We start from the raw sequence: 20,537 nt of genomic DNA, 5'->3' as shown, positions 1-20,537 counted from the left end.
AAAAAAACACATTCTAAGCCTTATGTACTGGTACCGTCCGACGGCTCAATACTGGATACCCAGAACCAGTTCTGGCAGAAGCCCAAAAAGGACACTTCCAAAACCTCATGTACTGGTATCGTCTGACGGCTCAACATTTATGATTTTTCATCCAGAAGTAAATAGACATCATGACATGCCATGGAGTAACATCAGGATCTGGCCTCTTCTGGATACCCGAATCCGGTTCCGGCAGGGTTGTATATTTATCATGCCATGAACCACATTTTTTTCAGATTTGCCCGGAAATTAATTCAAACTTTCTCTTTAGTACCGTGCCGATTCAAATTTCGGACACTTAAACTCGAATTTCGGACACTTTTAAAAGTTGATTATCTCGGTCGAATATGATCCACATGTCTTGTAAATTTAAATTTTTTTGACTAGTGCCCTCCACGATCATCTAACATTATTACTTTGTTTCTAACTGGATGTAATATTTAATTAAAAATGAAAGTGTCCGAAATTTGAATCGTCCGAAATTTGAATCGGAACGGTAGTTTTGTTTGGCTCCTCTGGGAAATTTCTAGTAACTTTCGCCCAAAAATCCATCTAAATTTGTTTCCTGGGATGTCCCGGGTAGGAAACATTACCCTAATAAAAATAACCATAAAAGAGAACTTAACGACGTGTTCGGGGTATCATCCAAACCATTTGTGGGATAGTTTACCCATCCTAGATACAGTTCGTTTATGGTACTTGTTTATTAGGGTAGTTTGAGCCATTTTTAGTTTGCACGGTGTGAAGATTAGCCGGGTTCAGATTACAGGGGGAGAGGTAGCTCATCGATTCTTCCGGTTCGTCTCCTAGCATCGTGCTATAAGGTACCAGGCGATAACCAGGGTAGTTAATCGATAGCTCGATGACGTCATTTCGTTGGCGTCTGCAATGGGAAATTCTCATAGCAGGCGTTGACGATGGGACGTTGTCGAGTTGTTGAATAGCAACTATCGTGGTAACTCACCGATTACCTGTCGATCTGCCAAATTTGGAAATACGTCTGCATTGAATTGTCTCATATAATAATATTCCGCCCACTATATCACAAGAAATTGCAAGTAGCTGAGTGGAATGGAGATAAGTTAAGCATTGGGTATAGGACCAAGTCTCCCCTGGGTGGTGCCAAAAGATTAGCGCAATAGAATCATCAAGTTGCCATAAGGCACGGAATGAGACTATTGCATGACTGGGTAGTCAAAGTCTTCCATTCGTTAGTCATTTCAGGTGGATTAGAACAGGTTTAGGTTTAGGGTGGGCGTTGGCCAGATTTGGATTTTTCAGATGTAATCCTGGATAGGACCCTGTCATTGAACGTCGCGTGAAAGTGGAACTTAATGAAGGCCTAAGTAATTTTTCGTAGTTTTTAGTTTTCGGATTTGAAAGATCGTCGGTTACAGTGGCCTGCTTACTGAGCAGAAAAACGCGGTCCCAGGTCCTTACATATCAAAGATATTTATGGTAAAATCGCTTGTGTATCGTGTATTTTGCGAAACTCGTTGTTGTCGTTGGTTCCGGGTTTGAATGGATACACAAATTTGAGCAACGGTATTATGTGATATGAGGGGCTCGGTGGCCTTAGAGCAACCGTTTTTGCTTACTGAGCAGAACATCATGAGTCTAATCTCAGGCCCATCCACATTCAAGATTCGTCAATCGTTTTATTTGTTAATATGACTACATGGTAATAACAGCAACTCGGTGATTAAAAAGGTGCTCGTCTGCCTAGTGGCAAACGTTTTTGCTTACTGAGCAGAAGACCGTGGGTTTAGTCCCAAGCTCCTTCGCGTTATATGATCGTTAGGACATCAATTCAGCTTATCGTTTACCAAAACGAACCCTGCTGCAAACCCAACCCTCTTATCCAACATCCCAGTGATTCCTCGTGGAAGTGCAGAGGTGTTCTCGGCTTCCATCAAAGCGAGTGTCATGTCAACACAATCCTTCCCATTCCTTTCTTGACCTGTGTTCGGGCGCGGCCGGCGCTGGTATTGCCTAATTTAAGATCACCAGTTTTTACACATTGAGGATGATTGCTAGTCAAAAGCATCGTCTATTGGTTCTCTGTGTAATTACAGCTGTTCTGGCAGTAACAGAGTAGCAACCGTGGGCGGTCAATCAAGCTCAAGCTCAAGATTAGCCGGGTTCAGATTACAATCGGTCAGATTGCCAAGCTCTACCCTATTTTGGCATCAAATTCCATTTTGCATAATAACCATATAGGGGAAAAGTTCTCTTCGGCAATACCTAAACCTATTATCGTCAGGGGGGTAAACAACGTCCTTGAGAGCTCAATTTTGGCATGTGGATACATTGTGTTTCAGAGCAACTATTGGCCAAATTTGAGTGCTCTAGGACTTTGTTTACCCCCCTGATGATAATAGGTTAAGGTATTGCCGAAGAGAACTTTTCCCCTAGCAGAAATGTGGAAATTTTTTATTTACCTTATGCGTGATAATTTTGCACCAAAAAAAATCTAAAAATTTTCGGAGTAGTAAAAATCATGTGTGTATTTAAAAGGGATATGTTTGTAAACATGTATACCTATAATATAGGTCCTATATTAATCATTTATAGAATTTCAATTACGGTCTCAACAAGCTCCCGGAATTCTCTACAGGTTCTGATAATATAGTCCGGATTCAAACACTGAGGCAAAAGAACGTAAGAATTTCATAAGAAACACTTATGAATATTAGCCACCAGAAATAAATGAATTTGCCTTATGAAAAATGATGTTGACAAAAAAATCGGAGCAGACGGGAACCGAACCATGGACGTTGAAATTACGGGGCCTGTTGGTTGACGTCTCGTCTCGACCACGCTTGGGAAAATAAAATGGCTAAAGGTGTATAAGAGCTAGCTCATGTTACCCGTAATTCATTCATAAGTCACGTTTATGAAATTCATATGTGTTGTTCATAAGTCAAGCCTTATGAAATTCTTAAGTCTATTTGCCTCAGTGTATCTCTCCAGGTGCGAGTCAATGTTTGTTTGAGGCTTGCTATACTGGAGTGGCGTTTGGCACAGGCCGTGGTCTTCATGACGCGCCACACTGAATAAGTCAAGGGGTTAAGATTGGGGCTGGATGGCGGCCACATATCTTTCAGCCAGAACGGCAGATGTTCCTTGAGCTAACTCTGCTTGCGGTTCGAGGTGTTGAAAGACCACATTCGGCTCAGGTCCATATTGCTCAGAAATCCACGGAAGGACATATGTACTTACTAAGAATGCCAATATACACCTCCGTGCAACCAGAAGGGAAAATAATTGTTTTACGGGTTTACTGTTTTAGGAAAATTGCAGAGTGAATCAAAGAGCCTTCTATAGAGATTTTCTAGAGTATTATGGAGCAAATTGTAAGGGACTACCACAGAAAGTTCTAATGCGAATTCTGAGCAACTTTTTGAGAAAATTCAGAAGAAATCCTGTAAAGAGTTCCAAGGGCAGAAATACGGGATGTAATGTCGTCAGCCGCAGTGCTGAGATTGGTCATTGTCATTGACAGATTTTCGCGCGGTATTAACAAAATTGTTTTTCACTCCTTTATGTTTAGAATAGGGATGGTTGATATCAAATTTGTACCCATCGATATGGGTATTTTTGGAATCGGGGTGATGTCTAAAGTCCGGAAATTGATATCCGACACTATTTTGAAATCCAAGATAGTGGCTTCCGGTTTCATGGAAAGTGGGATATACTGTCAAATACCCATCAATATGGGTATTTTTGGAATCGGGGTGATGTCTATAGGCTGGAAATTGATATCCGACGTCATTTTAAAATCCAATATGGCGGCCATTGGGTTCAAAAAAAGATGGTAAGTACCCTACAAAATTGATATTTTTGGAACAGGGTCGACGTGTAGATGTCGAAAATTGATATCCGACGCAATTTTGGAATCCAATATGGCGGGCATTCGCTTCATAAAAAGTGGCAAATACCCTTCAATATGGGTATTTTCGAAACGGGAACGACGTGTAGGGCATGTAAATCTGACATTTATTCCGGGCATGGAATAATGTCCAAGATTCTGGACAATGATCATTTATCAAGATTCACAACTATCTGCCATGCTTCGAAATTTTTTAAAGAATTCTTGCACCATGAATTTATTTTAGATTTTAAACCTAGATAAATTTTTAAAACTAAGATTTTGTAAAAAAAAACATTATCATAGACTTCGTTACCCTGTTCCAGTTATAGTGGTTCACCTATAGTTGTGGTATGGGGTTTATACCAGACAATGGTGGAAAACCAGATAAATTTATTATTCATAGGTAACTCTCCTAAAGTAAAGTAAATTTTCATACTTGAAACTAGAAATTAGCCCAAAAATGACGGAAAAAAATTATTTTTCTTTAGATTTTGGGCATTTTTGCACCTATAGTTATGGTAGTGTTCCTATAATAGTGGAATCCATAAGAAACCAATGCACTATTATAGGAACCAAAGTTAGCAACCACTACAACTACTGGAACAGTGTTCCAATTAATGAAGGACGAATTTTCGAGAAACGTCTACAATTTATTTACAATGTAACATTTTTTCGACCTCCTAACATGGAAATACTCACCCTAATGACAAAAAAAAACCAGTCAAATATTTTGCGATAAGGAACAAAACTACTATTTTTTACGAAATTCTGAGAACCACTATATCGCTTTGCTATGGAATAGCTGTATATACAGGGGATACTCAAAATAACTAGGATAGGCAAATTTTTGGTCAACTTTGGAGTGTTTTAAGTGAAAAACCACGAAAAAATACCCGTCGCAAGGCATGTTGTGGTGTTACAATACAATTGTCCCTTGCTACAGGTTTCCCGGGAGCATCCCAGAGGTTCCAAGAGTGACCAATGTGGTCAATGATCCTTTTTGAAGTTTATGGAAACCCTATTCATGAACAAAATATGAAGAAAAAGCTATCGCATGGTATGTTTTGAGTGATTAAAAGATCTGATCACATTCAGAACCCTCCATCAAAACCGATTCCAGGGGAAATGGCCATATCTCGGTGGATTATGCGCTGATTTTTATTCTTGGTATATCATTCGCTTTGGAAATGGTTTTTCTTTCTGTGTATTTACTAAATATATGGATTTTTAACTGGTATCCTTTAGAAAATCTTATCACAAATTTAGCAAGTTAGACAAGCCCTCCGCAAACCCGGAATATCTCCGGCAGCCGGTGACCATGGTTTTTGTCATCGCTACACCATAAAGCTATATTCGTTTTCCAGTTGAATCCCAACAAACAATTCACAGTCACAAATAAGCATACACATTGAATTAATGCTGTATAACAGTGTACATTGCTGAATAAAACAGGATGTCAAATTATGTGCTGAAAAAAGTTCATTGAGGTCGATAGATGCGCCTTTATTCCGCCGTTTGCTCTGATATGACTAAATTACCTGTTAAAAGCTTTATAAACGTTTACTGTCTTCCTGATTCAGAACCAGAAGTTTGATCTAATAACAAACTGAATAAATGTAATTTGCACATACATTGTCGCTTTAATTCGACTGTTTTCAATTGCTTTAATAAAATGCTTCATTAGACGTCTTATAAATGTTTTCTAGCTCCATTATTAGATTTCATTGCATTGCTTTACAATATTGCTGAATAAAGGTGAATATAGTCAGCAAAATAGCTCTTATACCACTATGCGTCCATGTATTAATTGAATGCTTTGTAAATGCTTTATAAACGACGTATTAGATTCATTATTCCACAACACTGCCCAAAAAACAATTCCATTGCATTGCTTAACAATATTGCTGAATGAAGGTGAATACAGTCAGCATAACAGCTCTTATACCACTATGCGTCCATGTTTTAATTTCATGCTTTATAAATGCTTTACAAACGGCGTATTGATTCATTATTGAACAGCACTGCTTCAGGCTAACAACAAAACGAAATTGGTAGCATAGTGGTTACCGTTTCCGCTTTCCAAGTAGAAGGTCACGAGTTCAATCCCAACTTCAATCCTTTTTTTAATTTATTTTCTACGCCTAATTAATTTAAATCGTAATCATAGATCGTATCACTCATGACAATCAATTCATGGCATCCTTTCCATCGAAATAAGAGAGATGGAGAGGTAACATTGGTCTCTTGTAAAACAACAATGAATGATTTAATCATTCTCACATCTCTTTGAATTAGCTAGAGTTACGGCAGGGAGTGCTGATAGGTATTCAGATTCAAGCTTTTATTGCTTATTTAGCTGCTCATATGATGTATTCTAGGATAGCTCAGATGGCAAGTCAAGCGACTGGTGAATGCAAGGTCATGGTTCGAATCCCACCTAACGACATGTGTGTGTTATGTATGTATGTATGTAATAAATTTTCTAGGATCTTATGTGTGCGAGGGGATGCGTGCCTCGACAGAAATAATGACACAACCTTTACTAACGAGAACGACCAACCATGCTCTGTCCCGTTCTTATTTTCGGATTAATTATCCCATAGTTGAATAATCGTTTAATAAATGTATAATAGTGTCTAATTAAACATTATTTCACACGAGAATCAAGCGTCTATATACACCTTTATACCATAGCTGTTTAAGGAAGTAATGATGTCTAGTAAACACTGAACAATCAAAAATTTGCTAGAATAAGCTCTGTTACAACTTTTGTAAGTCGAATAAAAGCTTCTCGACATACCTTATTCAACACCACATATTTTTATTTTTTTTTTTTTTTTTTATATTAATTTATTTGTACAGGCTCAATCGAATAAACTTTACAGAGCCGAGTTATCATTTTCATTATACATGATTAATGTCTTAAATCTAGAGTTAAAGGAATTGAACCGATTACTCGCGGTCGTCTCGAGGTTAGTGGAGATTTACAATTTTTTGGGTGGGGAAAGGGAGAAGGAGGTTTGAAATATGATTTATTATACAAATATTTAATTAATCCTAAAACATGAACTTATTTCTATTCATCTTGAAAACAAACATTAAAAAAAAACTACACGCACAATACACAAACTAAACACAAGGTTAATCAAACTTACAATCTAAGGTTAGTATTCTTAAAGTAAACATATATGAGTTTCATAAACTCCAGGTCACGTCTAGCCAAAATATCCCGAACTGGAACATTAGGTTGTCTACCTCGAGCCCGAAGGGAATCGCACAGCTCAGATCTGACTCCACGATGCTCAGCACAAGACCAAAGGATGTGATCGGCGTCTTGGTAACCTTGCCCACATTCACAGAGATTGCTGTCTCCCAGCCCAACACGAAACAAGTGAGCGTTTAACGAATAGTGATTGGACATGAGGCGAGACATCAGACGAATGAAGTCTCGACCCACATCCAACCCCTTGAACCAAGGACTCTTCGACACCTTAGGGATGATCGAATATAGCCATCGTCCCAAACTCCCTTCACTCCACTTATTCTGCCAGCTGACGAGTGACTGTTGACGATAAATGAAGAAAAATTCATCGTAGGCGATTTGTCGATCGTAAATATCGCCTTCCATAGCGCCCACCTTAGCAAGTGAGTCAGCCATCTCATTGCCCGGAATCGAGCAATGAGATGGGACCCATGCAAAGGTGATGACAAAAGATCTTAAAGATAAAGCACTTAAAAGCTCTCGTATTTTCATGAGAAAATACGAGGAGTGCTTTACCGGCCTCATAGAGCGAATAGCCTCGACAGAACTGAGACTATCCGTAAAAATAAAATAATGATCTGGTGCAAGTGAGGCGATCGTTTCTAGCGTATAATGTATTGCCGCCAGCTCAGCAACATATACGGAACAAGGAGCTTGAAGCATTCGAGAGGCGCTATGAAATTCGTTAAAAATACCAAAACCAGCGGACGACTCTATTAGTGATCCATCTGTGAAGAACGATCTTGCGGAATCAACTTGGCCAAACTTTGCAGCGTAAATTGACGGAACAATCATGGAACGATGATGTTCTGGGATCCCACGAATCTCCCGCGTCATAGATAAATCAAAACTAACTGAATTGCCGAAGTCGGAGAAGCATACACGATGAGGATTATGCTGTGAAGGACTGACATCCTGAGTTATGTACACGTAGTACAATGACATAAAACGAGTTTGAGGGTTTAGCTCAAGAAGCTTCTCAAAGTTTTCGATTACCAGTGGGTTCATAACTTCACAACGGGTGAGGAGCCTGAGGGACAATTCCGAAAACCGATCCGATAGTGGCAACATGCCCGCCAACACTTCGAGACTCATCGTATGAGTCGAGTGCATGCATCCTAACGCGATACGAAGACAACGATACTGGATACGTTCCAGTTTGATGATGTGAGTTTTAGCCGCCGACTGGAAGCAAAAACTACCGTACTCCAAAACCGATAAAATCGTTGTCCGGTACAACGTTAGAAGATCTTGCGGATGAGCTCCCCACCACGTTCCGGTAATTGTTCGGAGAAAATTGATCCTTTGTTGGCATTTTCGTCTCAGATACTCAATGTGGGATCTCCAGGTGCATTTGGAATCGAACCAGACCCCAAGATATTTGAAAGACATGGACTGAGTGATCGGCTTACCCAAAAGTTGAAGCTTCGGTTGTGCTGGGCTATGCTTCCTAGAAAAAACAACCAACTCAGTTTTCTCCGAGGAGAATTCGATACCTAGCTCGATAGCCCAAGTAGACAAATTATCTAAGGTATCCTGTAAGGGTCCTTGCAGGTCGACCTCTTTGAGCCCTGTCATAGACACTACTCCGTCATCTGCAAGTTGTCTCAACGTGCAGTTGTCCCTTAGACAATTGTCAATTTCTCTGACGTAGAAATTATACAAAAGGGGGCTTAAACATGAGCCCTGGGGGAGACCCATGTAACTAAATCGAGAAGCTGTAGAGTTTCCATGAGAAAAGCTCATATGTTTCTCTGACAGCAAATTGTACAAAAAGTTATTAATTAATGGGGAAAGGCCACAAGCGTGGAGTTTGTCTGAAAGGACTTCAACCGATACTGAATCAAAAGCCCCCTTAATATCCAAGAACACAGAAGCCATTTGCTCTTTTTTAGCAAAAGCCAACTGGATTTCTGTGGAAAGCAACACGAGACAGTCGTTCGTTCCCTTACCCCTACGGAAACCAAATTGAGTATCTGAGAGTAGGTGGTTCGTCTCAACCCATTTATCGAGGCGAAAAAGGATCATTTTCTCCAACAATTTTCGAATGCACGATAACATCGCGATGGGACGATACGAGTTATGATCTGACGCGGGTTTTCCAGGCTTTTTAATGGCTATAACTCTCACTCGCCTCCAATCATCTGGAACAATATTGAACTCCAGGAACTGACAAAACAAGTTCAACATGCGCCTCTTAGCGACGTCTGGGAGGTTCTTCAACAAGTCGAACTTGATCCTATCAGCCCCCGGAGCCGAATTGCGACACGTAAGGAGCGCGAGTGAGAGCTCTAGCATTGAAAAAGGCTGGCTGATCTCGTCTACCGAATTCGTCGTTTCGCGAGGAATCATCTGTGCCGGCACGGAATCAGGACATACTTTTCGCGCGAACTGGAGAATCCACCGATCCGAGTACTCCTCGCTCTCGTTGTTTGAAGACCGGTTACGCATCCTTCGCGCCGTGTTCCAAAGCGTATTCATCGACGTTTCACGCGATAAACCGTCCACGAATTGCCGCCAGTATCCGCGTTTCTTGGCTTTGATGAGGCTCTTGAGTTCGTGTTCAAGAGTCGAGTACGCTTCGAAATACTCGGGTGTTCCGCGTTTCCGGAAAAGCTTAAACGCGTCGGACTTTTTACGATAAACCTCAGTGCATTGCTGGTCCCACCAAGGGGTAGGAGGTTTCCTACGAAAAGACGTTCCTGGAACCGGCCGAGTTTGAGCTCGAAGCGCGCTGTCCAAGATCAGATTGGAGAGGAAGTTATATTCCTCCAACGGTGGAAGCTCTTCTACCGACGACACGGCTTCATCTATCGCGGTCTTGAACGTTGTCCAATCGATATTACGGGTGAGGTCGTACGCGACGTTAACGGATTCCGACGGATTGAACCCACTGGCAATCGAAATTTTGATCGGCAAGTGATCACTACCGTGGGGATCCTGGATCACATTCCACGTGCAATCCAACGATAATGAATTAGAGCAAAGTGTGAGGTCTAATCTACTTCCATTTGAGGATGGACCAGCCAGACGTGTTACTTCTCCATTGTTAAGAATTGTCATATTGAAGTTATCACAGAGGTCATATATCAAAGTAGAACGGTTGTCATCATACAGTTCCCCCCAGCCTGTACCGTGGGAATTAAAATCTCCCATAATCAACCGTGGAGTAGGAAGAACTGAACAGATATCTGAAAGTTGTTTTTGACTAATCGAAACTCGGGGAGGAATATACACAGAAGCAATACAAAGGCTCTTGCCTTTAACAAAAGCCTGACATGCGACAACTTCAATACCTGGAAATTGTGGAAGATTCACTCTATAGAAGGAATGGCACTTTTTGATCCCCAAAAGTACTCCTCCTCCACGCGAATCCTCACGATCCAGTCGAATAATGTTAAAATCATGAAAAGGAAGATCGATATCTGAAGAGAGCCAAGTTTCACACAGAGCAAATGCATCACAATCATTATTGTGAACCAAAAACTTAAACGATTCTATCTTAGGAATAAGACTTCGACAATTCCACTGTAGAACAGTGATCAAATCCCCGACCTCGTTTGGAAAATTATCCATCGAAGGAGATGATTGCTGCAAGGAGGGGCCACTTCAATGTCAACTGCTTCAAGAGGGTTTTCACAGTAGGAATCATTGCCAGAACAATGCTTTTCAGAGGATCAGAAATATCGAGGTAATTGAGGATACTGTCCACAATGTTATCAAATGAGAACAACCCAGATGAAGAAGGGGCTTGTGTTCTGAAAATTGGGGCATCGGGGGTTTTGGATGTCCCCGGGAGAGGTGGAAAATCCTGGGTATAATCAGTTCTGCGGAATCCAGGAGGAGTAGAAGTCTCCTTTTTTCCACCACTCCTTGATTTGGGCAAGCTGATTTGGGGTTCTTGATCTGCAACTTTCCGCGAACGGATGCGTTTTCGTTTCCGGGCAGAACCTTCCGGAAAACTGAAAGAAACTCCCTCCTCAGCCAAGTCAGAGCCAGACTCGTCATCTGACAAAAGAGCGAAGGGATTTGTTTCGTTGGTCGATGGCTTGGCTGTCTTAAGCATTTCTGCAAAAGACCGCCTGGAACGTTCTTTAAGAGAGCGCTCTAGTTTTTCCCCGCGTTGTTTATACACCGGACACGACGAGAGACCATGAGGAGGAGATCCTTTGCAGTACACGCATTTTGGTGCCGTGACTGTGCAGGCGCCATCCTCGTGCTTCTCCCCGCATTTGGAACAGCGTGCCTTGCTGCCACAGTGAGAGGCCGTATGTCCCAACTGTTTGCAGTTTTGGCAGTTCATGACCCGAGGAACAAACAAACGCACAGGTAGCCGAAGTTTTCCCAACTCGATGTACTGAGGAAGGGCTGAACCAGAAAAGGTCACGCGAAACGAGTCTGTGGGGGTAAAACTCTTTTTACCCTCGCTGACAGATACTGTTTTTGGACATCCAGTATCTTCACCGGGGGGAGCAAGGGGTTCTTGAAACGACCAACCGCCTGCTTCTCCAAGATCTCGGGGGTCAGACTCGCTTCGGTGACCACACCTTCGTTCTCCACATCACGAGCTGGTATGTAAACCCTGTACTCAATCGTAAAGAGCTGGGAGGCAGCAATCTCGTTAGCCTGCTTCAGGTTAGAAACGACAACACGAAGTTTATTATGCCTAACCTTCGTGATTTCGGTCACGGCCGAGTATCGCTTCGTCAGATCAGTGGAAATTTGCATCAAGTTCAAAGGTTTGTTTTTGGGCTGAAAGTAGACAACCCATGGTCCAGTCGAGTCATCTGGATAGGCTCGCGATCGGGGGCTTTTCTGAGACGAACCATGAATGACAACACGTTTTCGTCTTTTCTTGCCATCGAGTGGCAAACTGGTGTCATCTTCCGACAAAATGTCCATATCGTCTTCTGACGAGACGTCCATTTTGCCGTACTAGTGGGAGCGGTAAACGCTCTACCACTGAAACGATGCTTAAAACCACACAGACACAATAAACAGAAAAAAATTACAAACACAGAAACACAAAATTAAATTTAACTGATGGGCGAGAGAAAGAAACAGGAAAAAAACTTATCTGCTATACTACTACCACCGAGTGATTACACAGCAGCAGCGGAGCGACGCGCAGCGTGGGTGACCTTCGATGCGCGTGTGCGGGCGATCTTTGTAGTGGTGTGCTTGTATTAGGCTCGGCACTCAGCTGGACACACGATGATGGATGACCGGTATAAATGCGGAGGCAGATGCTGACACTCGATGACGATGATCTGTGTGCAGGTATGCGTGATCACGCACCGATGGCAAAATGGTTGGCGAATTGGCAATCGCAAAAACAATTTTCCTTCCGATGATGCCGAAAACACACTTTCTTCTCAGAAAAAAACTCACTTTCAGATAATTGTTTAGCCGGGTACTATGCCAGTAATCACTAAGCGAGAAAAAACTGATAATTTAAACCAACCGAATACCGAGAAAACTTCCGAAATACCGGAGCGCGAAACAAGTCGACTGTACTTCTTGCTAGGTCGCAGTGGGATGGAAACATATTTTTATGTTATGGTTGAATAAATTCTCCAGATTTGTGTGAACAAAGCCTGAGCAGAAGTTATTATTAAAAATAGTACAAGTATTATTAAGCATACAGTTGAATAAAATCGTCAAGAAGTCGTTTCTTCAATAGGCAATTGTTTGTTGGGATACATTTGAATGAATTAAAAGCGGATCATATTTGACGAAGTTACAATACTCCAATATTGACCCAAAATTTGCCTATCCTAGCTATTTCGAGTATCCCCTGTTGCATTTACAGTATATACCATAAAATCTAAGGTGTGACTCTAAAGGAACAAGCGTGATTTATTTCTTATGTTTATACATATCAGAATATCACTTCCCATAATCACTAACTCTAATATGCTAATACCTACTCTGATGATCAGGAACTGATTAACTCACCTGTATCCTTGTTCTCCCTTCTTCCAGCTAAAATCATCCACAACCACAGCAATACGGCATCAGTCGGCAGCAACAACAACAACAACAACAACAACAACGCAAATGCAATAGTGGTCCATCAGGTGGACCCCGTTCAGCAGCAGCTATCGGGAGGAATCTCCTCCTCAACCGCCACTACCACACCCGGCACCACCACCAACATGAGCAGCAATACGGCCAGCGCACCCAGCAGCGGCAGTATTCCGGCAGTGATGGGCGGTAGCGGAGGCGGAGGAGGAGGTGGAGGTGGTGGCAGTGCAGGCGTCATACCGGCGTCCACTGCCACCACCGTGGTGGTCATGGGCAACGCTTCCGATAGCAACCAGAAAGATTCAACCACCATCATACACTCACAGTCGATACTGCTGTCGTCTGTACCAGAAACCTTGGCAAACACTAAAGAGAAAACACCAATGTGTTTAGTTAATGAATTAGCACGATACAACAAGATCCAACACCAGTACCGGTTAACCGGCGAGTCCGGCCCGGCACACAAAAAGCGCTTCACCGTCACGCTCAAGCTGGGCGATGAAGAATACACGGCAGAAGGTCCAAGCATCAAGAAGGCACAGCACAGTGCAGCCCACGAAGCCATCGGGGCCACCAAGTATAAACATCCACCGGCGAAAACCAACCGGACCAAACCGGGCGGGAAAACCAGCATCGGCAACATAACTCCAACGGTCGAACTGAATGCGCTGGCCATGAAACGCGGGGAACCGACTGTCTACGAAACGGAACAGGTGGTAACTGCACCCAAGTACCCCGTCAACAGTCATCCGCCAGGGGCTCCAAACACTCCCCAACAGGGTGGCGCTGGCAGTCACAACTTCTTCGCGGCTCCACCGCCTGGCGCTCACTACGGTGGATACCACCGTAGCAATAGCACCTACAATGCTCCTCCACCGGCTGGCGTTCGGTATGGTGCTCCACCTCCAAATTCCTTCAACAGACGGAACACCATGGGTGGAAAACCGGACTACCATTCCCGTGGATACTACTACAATCAACACGTCCCGCCGATGGCACAACCGGTGCCGGAAGTGTACAAAGTGACCCTGCACGTGGGAGAGAGGACATTTTTAGGGGAAGGGCACACGCTGCAAGCGGCTCGACATGATGCGGCGGCTCGGGCCCTGGAGGTACTGAAGCCGCTAACACCGGATTCGGCCAACGCCGTAACGGACAGTCACAACACATCGATCGACAGCGATGACCCCAACTCCGAGCTAAAATCTCCGATCTCTCTCGTGCATGAGATGGCATTGAAACGCAAACTGTCCGTTCAGTTTGAAGTCCACGGCGAAAAGGGTCCTCCTCACATGAAAGTTTTTACTACTCTTTGCAAAGTGGGTACTATCGTTACCGAAGGCGAAGGTAACGGGAAGAAGCTATCGAAAAAGCGAGCGGCTGAAAAGATGCTGGATGAGCTGAGGAAGCTTCCTCCGGCTTCGCCGGAGAAGAACACCCGCATGCTGTTGAAGCAAAAACGGAAGGTACCGCTACCGAAGAAGAAAACTCGTAACCTGATCAAGGAGAAGGGCGAAGAAGATCCTTCGGGAATGGTGAATCCCATCAGCCGGCTGATGCAGATTCAGCAGGCACGCAAGGAGAAGGAACCCGTGTACACACTGCTGGAGGAGCGTGGCGTTGCACGGCGTCGGGAGTTTATCATGGAGGTGTCGGCCAGCGGCAAATCGGCGACCGGTGTGGGCTCGACGAAGAAGCTGGCCAAGAAAGAAGCGGCGGAGAATCTACTGGTGATGCTCGGGTATGGCCGGTCGGTCGATGGCGGAGGTAGCGATGGTTCGCCGAACAAGGAGAACATGTCGGGAAGTGCAAACGAGATGGTGGAAAAACCGCCGGGCCGAAAGATCGTGTACTCCGAAGGGGGCGGCGGCCCGGTGGCGGGTGGCGGAAAGGTGCACCACCAAGGTGGCGGTGGCTCTTCCGGACGGCAGATCGTGCCCGGGGTGTTGCAGTTGCATTCAGGTAGGTGTGGAAAGATATGTCTTTTCGCGAATTGGTGTTTTGTTTTCAGATCGTTGGTTTGATTATTGAGATGTATCATGCTCGGCAGACTGTTTTAATTTGTGCAATTGTTTGATTAGCTCGCATGCATCTACAATGTACTTAGAGTACTGAAAGTCGAGTTTAACAAGATACAAATAACAAATTTTTCAGAAAAATCGAAATCACCAGAATAATAATTAATATTAGTGAAGGAACTACGTGGACAGGACGGGGCAATAATGAACAGGCCGAGACTTAACGAACAAAAGAAGCTCTTGAATTGGAATGACAGCGAAAAATAACAGGAGTGACCAGGTCAGGTAATCCAACGACTACTTTGATTTCACCCCCTCTCGCTTGGATAGTCCCAGCATCGTCCGAAGTTCCTCAAATCGTCCGACATCCAACGATTTAGTGTAGAAGTCAGCCAACTGGTTGTTGCTGGCAATTGGCTCCACCAATAGCTTACCAGCAGCGACATGATCACGAAGAAAATGGTGTTAATGTCTATGTGTTTGGCTCTCTTACTCTCCAAGTTCTTATGGCTATACCAATGCATCCACGGTTGTCTTCGTATATGGTGATTGGTTCAATGTTCAGCTCATCGAGATCGCCTAGAACACCGACTAGCCATATTGCTTCCGATGCTGCAGCACTCAACGCTACATATTCAGCTTCGCTTGAAGAAGTTGCAACTGTTGTTTGCTTCTTGCTTGACCACGCAACAGTACATCCGTAAACACGGAAAACAAATCCGCTTACTGATTTCCGGTCGTCGGTATCGGTGGCCCAGGCTGAATCAGCAAACCCGATGAGTGGCGCCGCTTCATTGTCTCGAGTAAACGTCAAGCAACACTCCATCGATCCTTTTAAGTATCGTACAACCCGCTTCAGAGCTGTCCAATGTTGTTGTCCAGGTTGAAGTTGGAATCTCCCCAGATATCCGATAGGAAAGCAAATGTCCGGCCTTGTGGACATCATCACGTACATCAGGCTTCCCAATAATTCACGGTACGGTTCGAACACCTTCGGCCACTTGACGATCAAATTTCAATCCTTTCTCCATTGGCGTCCTTGTTGCATTGCACTCCGCCATGCCGAACTTTCCAGGCTGGTTTCTTGAGACAGCATCATTCTACCATTTTGTTGATCGTACCGTATCTTCATCCCAAGAAAGTGAGTCAGCTCTCCACAATCGGTCATTTCAAACATCGCCGACAGTTCGCGTTTCAGCTTCATTATGGTGGTCAGCTGCATACCTGTTATCAGGAGATCGCCGACATACAGCACGATGAAAACAACGAATTTTCCCCCTCTTGTCGATACGGGTGTATAGGCAATAGTCGTGCTTGGAACGTGTGAAACCTAGCTTCAGCAGCGCTTGATTGAATTTTTCGTTCCAACAACGAGGAGACTACTTCAAACCATACTGGCACACCAGCCAAGGGTCTGCCTTGACGCCATCCAGAACAGCCTTGAAGATTCTCTCTTGTAGCTCACCATGAAGGAACACCGTCGTGACGTCCATCTGATGGAACTGGAATCCCCTTTGTACACCTACGGCCAGCACAATTCGAAGCGTCGTCAACTTCGCAAGGGCTTGACACCGGCAGGGCATTCCACCGTCGTCCACACCTTATTCTCCTCAAGAGATTTTAACTCGTCTCTAACTGCGGTCATCCAGAGCTGTCGATCTTCTCGATCTTTGATTTCTTCGTACGATTCCGGGGAACCTAAGAGAGTTGAAATTTTACCAGCAGATGTTGCTCTAAACCCAGTAAAGAAGTCAAGTAACTTACCTGGGAGCCTGCGCTCCCGTTCACTGCGCCTAGTGTCAGACTCTGAATAGTCATCACCTCTATGTTTGGAAGGGAGCGCCCTAGGGTTTTCGGGTGGAGCTTCTTCGGTTGGTTCTTCATCCAGATCAACGGTGCTTTGCGTATCCGAATCGATTTCATCTTCGGTTTCGCTTTCGATAACAGCTACTGCTTCTTGTTCGGCCGACGAACTGTCCCCCTTTGGCGGATACAGCATGGGAATCACTAAGGGAACCTTCGAGCAGTGATGCAAAATATCACGACACTCACGTGACACTCGTCTTGGCATCAACCGACTATCGCTGACAGATCGTTTTGTCACGCAGTGAGAGTTAGAGCCATGGCAAACAACAATCACCAGTAATGGTCGCTGCTCACAGGCAAAACGTTACACTCGCTGCTGATAATGAAAAGCACAACGAAAACAGTGAAGACTTCTGCAGTACGTTGCCCAGATCGGTGATGGATCACAACAGAAGACGACATTCACCAGTTGCTTTTTACTTCTTTCGTCAACTTGATGGATGGTCATGGAGAGAGCTTCGACGAGAGCACATTGATAGGAATGAACAAAGCGTTACTACCATCAGCTGTTTGATGATGGTGATTGTGATAGGTCGCAACTCTGCCTTCGAACCTTCATCTTCTTCATTTGCGTATGATAAAGAAGCTTCATCGAACTTGATGTCACGAGAGATGGATACTTTTCTAGCTTTTCTGTCCCATAAGCGGTAGCCATTTGAAGCATAGCCAATCATGACCGCCTCCCGACTCTTGTTTTCCAACTTCTTTCTCAGCTGGCTTGGAACCCACGAAAACGCTTGACATCCAAAGATACGCAGCTTGGAGAGATCAGGTTTCGCACCTGTCGAGTGCTCAGTGTACGATTATCCGACAGAGCAGCAGTAGGACACCGGGTCAACAAGTACGTTCCAGTAAGTGCTGTCTGAGACCACATGAATTTTGGCATATTTGAGTCGATAAGCATGGTTCTCACTTTTTTACTAGGGTTCGGTTGAACCGTTCAACCACGCCGTTTTGTTGAAGCGAGTATGCAACGGTTGCCTGAATTTGAGTTCCCTTTCGTTTGTAGTACGCTTTCTGTTCTCCGGAGCAATACTCACGTCCCTGGTCGACAGTTAGCTTGCAAATTCGTTTTTCAAACTGGGTGGTTACCATGGTTTTTCATACTCTTGAAAATGTACGAAGACGAGGAAAAGGAGACGAAATATCTTGATACATCCCAAGCCGGCGGATCGATTGGTCCGCACACATCCGAATGTATCCGCTCTAGCAATCGACTGGCTCGCTCACGAGTTCCGTTGAAGGGTTCTCTGCACTGCTTTCCAAGCACACATGTGTCACAGAATCCAATTGAATCAACTTTTGGGCCAAGACCTTCCACCATATTGTGTCGAACTAACGTATTCATCGTGGACTGGCGTGAACCAAACGACGATGCCAGAGATTGCTGACCTCCGCTGCGCAGAGATTTGCTGTAGGTCCTACCACGTCCAGATCTAACTCCAACTCGTAGAGATTTCCTCGCAACTGTGCCACACCGATCGCCGCATCACCTTGCTTCATCAGCGCCTGATGTTTTCCGTCGCGGCTTGTAAACAACACGTCAATCCCGGCTTGGGACATCTTCTTGACAGATAGCAGGTTGCCTCGCAGCTCTGGTACGAAAATTACATTTTTCATCTGGAACAGAATACCTTCTTTGGAAATCCCCTTGACTTCGCCTGCATATTTCCCAACAATCGACACACCATCTTTGGCCACATCAATAACGAAAGGTTGTTTGAGCTTCCGGACCGACTGCATGCAATGTAAACTGTTAACCAGATGGTCGCTACATCCGGAGTTCACGTAGAAGATGGTTCGCTTGTTCTGCGCCTTCAGTTGCTTCTGGTTCACCATGAACGAAACTGCTTTGCTTTCAACCGCTGCGTTGACGTTACCATCGATCATCTTGACACGACAATCTTTAATCATGTGGCCAGTTTTGCCCCATCGATGACACTTTCCGTTGAACTTTCGTTGCTTCTTATTTCTGCCTCCAACAAACGCTGCTGCCTTGTCTTCGCTCGAATCTTCCATCCTATCAGACCGCTTGGATTCTTCAGCCATTAACCGCTGTTTCACAGTCTCCAATGTGAGGTCGTTCTCGTTGATATTCTCTAGAGCCGTTACAAGAGAGTCGTAGGTATCGGGAAGGGTGAGAAATAATTGCGATACCATGTCGTTCTCTTCGAGCTTCGCGCCTGCGGATTTGAGTTGGCGTATGATACATCGAACTGTTGAAAATGATGTCGCATTGAAGTTCCTTCTTTTATACGGAGCCTGGCCAACTGCTTCCGCACAGGGTCTGACTTGCTACAGACTTCTTCGCATATGTATCTTCCAGTGCCTTCCACATTTCTCGAGCAGTCTCCTTGTCCCGTACTATGCCTAGACATTCATCAGAAAGGAATCCAACTAGCAAGGACTTCGCTTTCAGATCTGTCGAGCTCTTGAATTGGAATGACAGCGAAAAAATAAGAGGACTGACCAGGTCAGGTAATCCAACGACTACTTTTATTTCAATTAGTACTAGTATTAGACCCAAGCAACCACTTAACCAAATAAGTGGCTCTTCTTGCCTTAAACGGGTCTCATCAGTTTCAAACACTGGTATTAGCCGTTGCACAGCTGTATAAATTGCCAATGGTTACTTTGGGTCAGTGCGCAAAACAGTCAGGTTCATTGAGTCATTTTGATATGAATATGAACTGCCATCGTTTTTTCTTCTTCTTACTTCATTCACTTACATTCGAACTTGCTATTCAACATCGCCCTCGAAGGAGCGTTTAAGAGAGCTGGCGTGCAGAGGAACGGTACCATAATCACAAAGTCGCACATGCTCCTTGGTTTTGCGGACGACATCGACATCATCGGAATCGACCGTAGAGCAGTGGAAGAGGCGTTCGTGCTTTTTAAGAGGGAGACAGCGAGGATTGGTCTCACGATAAATTCTACCAAAATGAAGTACATGGTCGCCGGTAGAAAGCGTGGGAGCAATAGTGGTGTTGGTAGTGAAGTGGTGCTAGATGGCGAAAAATTTAAAGTTGTGGACGAATTTGTTTATCTTGGTACTTTAGTGACGTGCGATAATGAACAGGGCTTTCTACGGGTTGCGTAGCAGCTTGCGTACGAAAACGAAATTCGCGCTGTACAAGACGTTGATTCTGCCGGTAGCCCTTTATGGCCACGAATCGTGGGCATTGAAAGAGGCCGATCGGAGAGCTTTCGGTGTCTTCGAGCGTAAAGTGCTGCGAACAATACTCGGCGGTAAACTGGAAAATGGCATCTGGCGGCGTCGAATCACGAGTTGTACCAAGTATATAACGGCATGGATATTGTGAAGCTTATAAAACACGGCAGGCTACAGTGGGCTGGGCATGTGGCACGAATGGCGGAAGAGCGTCAAGCGAAGTCAATATTCAGCAGGGAACCCTGAAGAGGACTCGGTTTCGGGGTAGGCCGAGCACGC

The 20,537-nt window shown here is 44.3% G+C and overlaps 1 protein-coding gene across 1 annotated transcript in view; it reads left to right on the top strand.

Moving 5' to 3' along the window:
- Positions 1–20,537, top strand: part of stau (double-stranded RNA-binding protein Staufen) — an 81,933-nt gene that overhangs the window by 50,775 nt on the left and 10,621 nt on the right. The window contains exon 4 of the mRNA XM_065230403.1: positions 13,161–15,164. Coding sequence (XP_065086475.1) covers positions 13,161–15,164 — 2,004 coding nt within the window. The remainder of the gene's footprint in view (positions 1–13,160; positions 15,165–20,537) is intronic.

Source organism: Ochlerotatus camptorhynchus, unplaced genomic scaffold (genome assembly GCF_037179485.1).
Source record: "Ochlerotatus camptorhynchus isolate MF236.1 unplaced genomic scaffold, CSIRO-AGI_Acam_v1.1 ptg000330l, whole genome shotgun sequence".
Taxonomy (NCBI): domain Eukaryota; kingdom Metazoa; phylum Arthropoda; class Insecta; order Diptera; family Culicidae; genus Ochlerotatus; species Ochlerotatus camptorhynchus.
The sequence above is the reverse complement of the archived record's forward strand: the minus strand, read 5'-3'. Positions and strand labels throughout refer to the sequence as shown.